This window comes from Mercenaria mercenaria, chromosome 15 (genome assembly GCF_021730395.1).
Source record: "Mercenaria mercenaria strain notata chromosome 15, MADL_Memer_1, whole genome shotgun sequence".
In the NCBI taxonomy this organism is placed as follows: Eukaryota; Metazoa; Mollusca; class Bivalvia; order Venerida; family Veneridae; genus Mercenaria; species Mercenaria mercenaria.
In genome coordinates this window covers 15,565,224-15,573,725 of record NC_069375.1, presented here as the reverse complement: position 1 = coordinate 15,573,725, position 8,502 = coordinate 15,565,224, and the positions used below count along the sequence as shown (strand labels likewise).

General features: G+C 37.0%; 1 protein-coding gene across 2 annotated transcripts in view; it reads left to right on the top strand.

Moving 5' to 3' along the window:
• Positions 1–8,502, top strand: part of LOC123547373 (target of rapamycin complex 2 subunit MAPKAP1-like) — a 31,429-nt gene that overhangs the window by 158 nt on the left and 22,769 nt on the right. The window contains exons 1-2 of one of the 2 annotated variants that reach the window (XM_053524629.1): positions 3–21; positions 7,883–8,046. In XM_053524629.1, the coding sequence (XP_053380604.1) occupies positions 7,928–8,046 (119 nt within the window). In that variant the 5' untranslated portion in view covers positions 3–21; positions 7,883–7,927. Of the gene's footprint in view, positions 1–2; positions 22–7,882; positions 8,047–8,502 lie in introns of those variants that run through there. The other variant, XM_053524628.1, reaches the window with a different exon arrangement.

The window sequence follows — 8,502 nt, the reverse complement described above, 5'->3', positions numbered from 1 at the left end:
GCAAAATCTGGCGTCTTTGAAGTATGTAGATATTTTGTAAACTGTTTGATTATAATGCAGGAAAACTTTCCAACAAAAGCTTTCAAAACGTGAGTTTTGAATCTGGATCTATACTAGAATAGTTCCCGGATAGGAAAATCTCCCGACACAACCAGTTTTCAACCGCTTAACAAGTTTTTTTCAATGCAGTTTTGTACAAATGCAAGTCCAAATCTTTGGTTTATTGTCTAACACTTTCTATCAGCATAAGTGCTATAAAAGCATACCATTTAAGTTTCAAGTTTCTAACTGAACGAATACCTGGCAGGATGATTTTGAAAGCCATCAGTAGGAAGTCATGCTGAAAATTTACAACCTAAATTCAACCGCAGGTGGTATTTTCCTTCCAGCAAAATGAAACAGCACTAAACTTTTACTGTAGTTTCATTACAACATTGCAAACATAATACACCCAAAATTCAAGTCTGGCAACAAACACTTAAACCAACATGGCAGATCAATATGCTGTAGGTACACTTGTCTAAATTGGCACCTAAATTACAGGGGGTAGGGTAAAGTAAATGGCAGTCAAAAGTTAGTGCATTATCAAAAGAACTATATCATGTGCTCAATTACTCCAGAGAACCAGGGTGTCACATCTGCTACATTGATAGCTGTCACATATGACGATGTATTATATAATTGCTAAGGTTTTGACACTCCAAATATGTCAAATTGCTTAGAAAATGAAGAAAACTGCTGCAAGGACAGGCATCATGATTGCATTGTCAAAATAATTTAATAATAGTATGCTTCACAATTCTGGCAGTAAGCATGTGTTAAGCAATAAACATTTAGTGCAAAAGATATATAAATACTGATATTGGCTTAAGCAAGAATAGGTAGTAGACTAGGAAAGACGCAGGTTTTTTAGTAATAAGAAAAACCTCATGAAAACATAGTACTGCTACATAAATGGAATTTATATAATTTTCTAAGTACCAAAACTGAAGGAGAATAGGTTCATAACATGTTCTGTCTCTGCTGTAAACAGTGAAACAATCACAACTGATCAATTTGGCTTGTAAAGATTTTTATCATACGAAGTCCTAGGCGGTTGAAAATAGGTTGTGTGGGGATATAGTAACAGGAAATGTGCATGCCTTTTTACTGACCAGTGTTGGAATTCATGAATACTTATACGAAAACACATCACTTTACATCAACATCTATCTACATCTACATGATACTTCCAACAATCATTAACGATTATAACTGGAAGGCGCTAGACTAGGTCTGGGCAGTGTTAAAAATGAGAAAACACGTTAGGTGCAAAGAATAAAAATTACTACAAGTGCTAAGTTAAAAACGTAGTGAAGGAAGTTACTGCAGATGTACAGTTGCCAGCCGCTCAGCAAATATGTTGAGGCTGGGGCTGGACTGTACATATTGAGGAAGGCCATTCCATGTAGTCTGATTGTACGGGGGAAGAAGGAGTTCATGTGGTATTGAGTACGGGACTGTGGAATTAGGTAGTTCAGGTTTCTGGTCGGAGTTAGATGGTTATGGTCGACGCATACATAATTCGTTCGGATTTTGTAAAAATAGATGAGAGAAGATTGTATGCGCCGTTGTTCTAAAGTTTGCCAGTTTAGGGTGTTAATCATCTGGGTTACACTGCTTGTATAATTATAGTCGTTAAAGATGAACTGTGCAGCTGATCTTTGCACTTTTTCGACTTTGTATGAGAGGGACTTTTGCCAGGGGTGCCAGATGGATGAGCAATACTCGAGTTGTGGACGGACATAGGTGTTATAGGCTTTCTCTTTGACCTTTTTGTTTGTTGTCTGAACATTTGTTTTGATGAATTTAAGAGAGTTGTTTGCTTTAGAGGAAATAGTATTAATATGTTCAGACCAGTTTAAGTCTTTACTTAGTGTAACACCTAAGTATTTAGCGGTATCGGTAGATTTCAGTTCCTTGTCATGCAGGGTGTAAGGAAACATGACAGGGTTTTGTTTGCGAGTAATTCTCAGCACCTCACACTTGTCTGGATTAAATTCCATTGACCAGTCCCGTTCCCACTTTCCAAGGGCGTACAGATTTTTTTGTAGTGTTTGGGCATCAGATGAGAACTTGACTGTAAGGTATACTATGGTATCATCTGCAAACAGTCTTGCCTTACTTCTAATAGAATCTGGTAGGTCATTAATGTAAGCCAGGAAGAGACAGGGCCCTAGGACGGATCCCTGAGGGACACCGGACAGGACAGGCAGGGTGTCAGAAGTGCAGCCGTCTACAACTACTCTTTGGGTTCGACCCTTCAAAAATGACTTTATCCACTGTGATACCAGAGGGTGGACACCCAGCTCATTTAAGTTTGTCGAATGCTTTACTAAAATCCATTACTATTACATCTGTTTGTTGACCTTGCTCAAGGTTGTCGTAAGCTTCTTGTGTAAAGCTGATCAGTTGTGATTCACAGCTATGCTTAGTTCTGAAGCCATGCTGGTACTGGCTTAGGAGGTCATTAGTGTCAAAATCATGTGTCATGATGTTGGAGACTAGAATGTGTTCCAATAATTTGGAAGCTATGCAGGTGAGAGATATTGGCCTGTAGTTACTGGCCTTGGATTTCGGGCCTTTCTTATAAACAGGGACGACAACTGCACTTCTCCATTCTGGCGGGACGCAGCCACTTTCCAGGGATGACCTAAATATAATTGTAAGGATAGGCGCTATCTCGTGGTGTAGCTCTTTTAGAACTCTTGGTGAGAGTTCATCTGGGCCAGAGGCTTTGTTTGGAGAGAGCCCCTACAGGAGTTTATCAACACCCTCTTCTGTAACGGAGATCATGGGCATATTGGGTGCTAAAGTGTTTGTAGTAACTTTTTTGCAGAGTTGCTTCAAACTGAGTGGTTGTGGTTTTGAGAAGACCGACTCAAATTGCCTATTTAGTATATTGGCCTTGGTGGCAGGGTCAGTATATGTTAGACCCTCATGCTTAAGAGGTGCTACACCACAATTTTCTGTTTTCTTATGTTTTATGAAGGAATAGAATTTCTTATTTTTACCTGGTTGTGAATCGTCCATGAATATGACTGATTCTAGGTAAGACCAGTACGAGTTCCTTAGCTGTTTTTGGATGCTATATTTAAGGGCTTTGAAAGTGTTACTTTTGCATGGGGATTGGTTGGATTTTCTCAATTTGGTGTACATTTTATCACGCTTGCGGATTTGCCTAAGGATCTTGGGAGTTAACCATGGGAGGTCGCAGCGTGTCTTAGTAGTTTTTGTTGGAATGCGTAGAGAACTAAGTCGATTTAGTTCATCTTTAAACAGATTCCAATAGGAGGCGGGGTCAGAGTGGTCAGAATCAGCGAATTTCTTTCCAAAGGAAAATATAGTAACAGGAAATGTGCATGCCTTTTTACTGACCAGTGTTGGAATTCATGAATATTTATACGAAAACACATCACTTTATATAGGAGATGGCAAAATAAGGGCTATCATGTTGTCATCCAATGTACATAGTCATAATGAATGGTGTTCGTAAATTTTGTTGGCAGTGGCTAACCGGAGCTTGATCTAGATCTGGAATCTAGATGTCTGGTTAATGGACCCCTAGACAACCTGTGTAGTGGCTGTCTAGAGGTCTGTTAATCAATATGCTTGAATGGTTTTATAGAGAGGGAAATGGGAATAGCAAAAACAAAATACACTGCAAGTGGTGGGATACAATTTAAGTATTTTTAATACTTTAACTCTGAGAAAAACACGATCTTAGATTTGGATTGTGCACATAAATTGCTGAATTTGTTTTACAGCTAAAGTTTCTCTGTGACTATTTGATAAACGACATTGTGTCTGATATCATTAGTCCTCCACCTCTGATTCATGTGGGGAAGTTGGCAGTTACTTGCGGAGAACAGGTTTGTACTGGTACCGAATCCAGGACCACTGGTTAGGTTAACTGCCCGCCGTTACATGACTGAAATACTGTTGAAAAACGGCGTTAAACCCAAAACAAACAAACAAACAAATTTACAGCTAAAGTAAACAGTGACTAATGGAAAGCGCCGATAAAATTTCATATTCAATATATCTCCAACCAGAGTGAGAGATATTTCTTAAAAAGATATTTACTAAAATAATTCTCTACATAGATACTATACGTAAAACCAGCAACTTTGTGACAACTTATACAGCTTTCCCCTGGCAATTATCTAATACACTGGTAACAGTCAGTACATAACAGTACAAGACTTTAGTATTGTGATTACCAGACCTCTAGACATTTTGTCAACCTACTGAATATTCCTTTTCTGACTAGTGATCATACACAACAAAGAATAAAGGTATAGCATATGTTACTAGTGACCATGTTATCCCAATCAGGAGATCTTTCTGCTGCTTTATTTATGAGATACAAATATTGTTCATGTAGATACTGTCACAAGGAAATAAATTGATGTGATGTAGAATAGCCAACTCTATCAAAAATTGGTAGTTTCTTATGTATTTATTAGTGATGCCCTGATGATCAGTTATAAATTTTCTGTTGTTTTCTCTCTCTGTGACTTACTCTTTTGGTTGTGGTAATGTTTCTCAAAATTGCAACAGATCTGACAGTGCTAGATTGGTATTTCCATTGCCTGGCAATGCCCAGTCTCCTGTGGAAATATTTTGGGTTACAGGAAGAAATTCAGGGTCCAAAGACCTCCAGTCAACACTAATCTTGATTTGCAGGTTGAGATTTGCCGGTTATGTCAGAAAACCCATGTTCATAATGATTAACCCTTTTTCATCTTTTCATAGATGAAAACATATTTATTCATAAAATATGTAGTTGCCGCTTTAAGAAGAAGTAGTCGTTATATATATTTTCATTTCATGTTGTAGAAAAACAATTTTAGGGATTTTTCTAGACCTCTAAAAAGGGCAGGGTGCTGCTAAAAAGGGGCAGGGTGCATTTTGCGCGTTGCGTACCTTTGTCTACGAAAATCATAAGGTAGATTTCCATCGTTTTTGTTGTAATGTCTACATTGTAAGGTACTACAGAAAGATTTGCAATGAATCTGAATGTCAGGAAAAATATTAATACCTGTTTGTCTATATAACATGCTTATCATTTATAAATATATGCAGTTTGTTTATGTTTGCATACATTATTTCTGTCTTGAAAGTTTTCTTGATTAGATATATACCATAAAGATACTATTGAATAATTTAATTTAAGGTTAAGAAGTAGGCCTTGAGAAACAAAAATCAAACAACACCAAATCATAGAAAGAAAGAGTTGTTTGACATGAAAATTGAACAGCATGTAAAACATGTATATTACTTAGCGAAACAAGTGTCAGTATACTGATATAAATATTGAATTCCGGAAAAGGACTGCCTAAAGGGGCTCCACTTCCGGACAGTTGAACGCCTTTAAAAACTCACCATTTTCAAAGAACAGATACACATGTTCATTTTGATGCATTTGCAATGGCGTGCGAGTGGTGATTACTTAAATCGTCGAGAAAAAGTTGTCTCCCTTTGAAAATGAATGCCATTTGTAAAGAAATAAAGATAAACATTTGCTGAAAACTGTGTTCCACCTTGTCATGCGAAATTTCACCACTCGCACGCCATTGCAAATGCATCAAAACGAACATGTGTAACTGTTCCTTGAAAATGGTGAGTTTTTAAAGGCGTTCAACTGTCCGGAAGTGGAGCCCCTTTAGGCAGTCCTTTTCCGGAATTCAATATTTATATCAGTATACTGACACTTGTTTCGCTAAGTAATATACATGTTTTACATGCTGTTCAATTTTCATGTCAAACAACTCTTTCTTTCTATGATTTGGTGTTGTTTGATTTTTGTTTCTCAAGGCCTACTTCTTAACCTTAATAATTCTGGTGCAAATCTGTCATTATACATTCATTATATTACTGGACGTACCGTTGATACTCTTGAATAAATGCACAATTTTTTTTACCCCAGACAAAGCCCCCCCTCCCCCAATCCCCGAATCGTGGATGCATATTATACGAAGGTGTAGACAATTTTCCAACTACAAAAGATTTTCGCCATTTTGGTAAAGGGAAATTACTCTACGCGCTGATTGTCTACGCTAAATTCTGAGATTGCTGTTATGTTCTATAAAAGATCGAGTGGTTTATTTTCTTTTAAACAAAATTAGTATCATACAAATTTGATAGTATTTTGATGAAATAAATATAACAAAATCATAGATATTCTGATAGGCAGTGATACTAATTAAAGATCGACTGTTATCTTCAACCTAGATCAAACTGTGAACAACAAAATTGACACGAGGTGCCACGCTAATTGCCGATAATAACTGGCCATTAATCGGCATTTAAATTATAAGCAGCAGACTTTGTTTTAAGATGTTTTTTTCTCCTTTTTTATTCTGTTTTGCAGTTTGCTTTAATTGCTGACCTATCTAATTGTTGTTTGTTACGATTCGGTCGGTCGTCATCTGCATACTGGTACTATGCCTCGGGCAAATACACAGCACCTGTGTATAGTCGGTGGGTGTCATAACTTCGTATCGATTGACAATTATTTGGGATGGTATTTTGACAGATGATTGATGGGCAGTTTGTTTAGAAATACTTAATTAATGGTCAAAGGGGCGGTGCTAAAAGGGCAAAGGGGCGCTGAAGAACGGCGGAAGGGCGGCGATTTCGGGCAGAAGGGCGGCGCTAAAAATGGGCAGGGCGCTGCGCCCTGCTATTCCGCTCTAGAAAAATCCCTACAGCTCTTGTCCAAACCATGCAGAAATGAAGAATATAACAACAATTTAATAAGTATATAATAATCGGCAAACAACACAAATTGTGGTTGAAATGGCGATGTGAAGAGACACTGGAGCATCCATCATTGACTGAATATACCGAACATTTCGTAACAACGTCTGGAAGCAAATGATACATTATGTACTCTACTAAACATATTAATATAGCACTTCCAGACAGGCTTAGGTTACATTGCATCATAACCCTAGAGCCATATTTGAGCAATACAATACTAGCTCACCAACTGGTACAATCTGGTCTAACTGTTAGGACTTGGAACATAGTATGATAACTGTCATACAATTTGCCTTCTTCATGTAGTCCTAATGAATATAATATAATAGGTAAGTTAACAGATAGATCTGTTGTATGCCATTCCATTAATACAAGTCAGTAACTTAGTAAGGTTGTAATGCTGCAAGGTTATGTCATCTCATTGATATTTTAGGGCTTACACTTAATAAATTTTACAATAAATGGAGATACATTGGAACTAAAATTTTATTTGAAGGTTGCACGCCAGAAATGTATTTCCTTTGTTATTTCATGTTTTTGTTATTAGCTCACCTGAGCACAAAGTGCTCAAGGTGAGCTTTTGTGATCGCCCTGTGTCCGTCATCCGTCATCATCTGTCTGTCAGTCGTCCGTCCGTCGTCGTCAACAATTTGACTGTTTAAACACGCTAGAGATCACAATTTCGGCCCAATCTTAAAGAAACTTAGAATGTTACCCTCAATAAAATCTTGGATGAGTTTGATATTGGGTCATCTGGGGTCAAAAACTAAGTCACCAGGTCTAATGAAAGAAAAAGCTTGTTAACACTCTAGAGGTCACAATTTTGCCCAATCTTCTTGAATCTTGGTCAGAATGTTACCCTCAATAAAATCTTGGACAAGTTCGATATTGAGTAGTCCGGGGTCAAAAACTAGGTCACCAGGTCAAATCAAAGGAAAAACTAGTTAACACATTAGAGGCCACATTTATGACCATATCTTAATGAAACTTGGTCAGAATGATAATCTTGATGATCTTTAGGTCAGTAGGTCAGGTGAGCAATACAGGGTCTTCATGGCCCTCTTGTCTCTTACAGATGTTATGATTGTTTGGTGAGTCGGCAGCTAAAATTAAAGTCAGCATGGCGATGATGGACAATAAAGAATTCCTGATATCTCACATAAGGAACTCATTTATTACAAGTGATGACACTGGAATGTGTGAGATGATTATTGATGTGGATGATCATGAACAGCATAGGTATATAATATTCTATTAAACATGTTTACAGCCTAGGTGTATTCTATTAAACATGTTTACAGCATAGGTGTATTATATTAAACATGTTTACAGCATAGGTGCATTCTATTAAACATGTTTACATCATAGGTGTATTCTATTAAACTTGTTTACAGCATAGGTGTATTCTATTAAACATGTTTACAGGATAGGTGTATTCTATTAAACATGTTTACAGCATAGTTGTATTCTGTTAAACATGTTTACAGCATAGTTATATTCTGTTAAACATGTTTACAGCATAGGTGTATACAATTAAACATGTTTACAGCATAGGTATATTCTGTTAAACATGTATTCTGTTAAACATGTTTACAGCATAGGTGTATTCTGTTAAACATGTATTCTGTTAAACATGTTTACAGCATAGGTGTATTCTGTTAAACATGTATTCTGTTAAACATGTTTACAGCATAG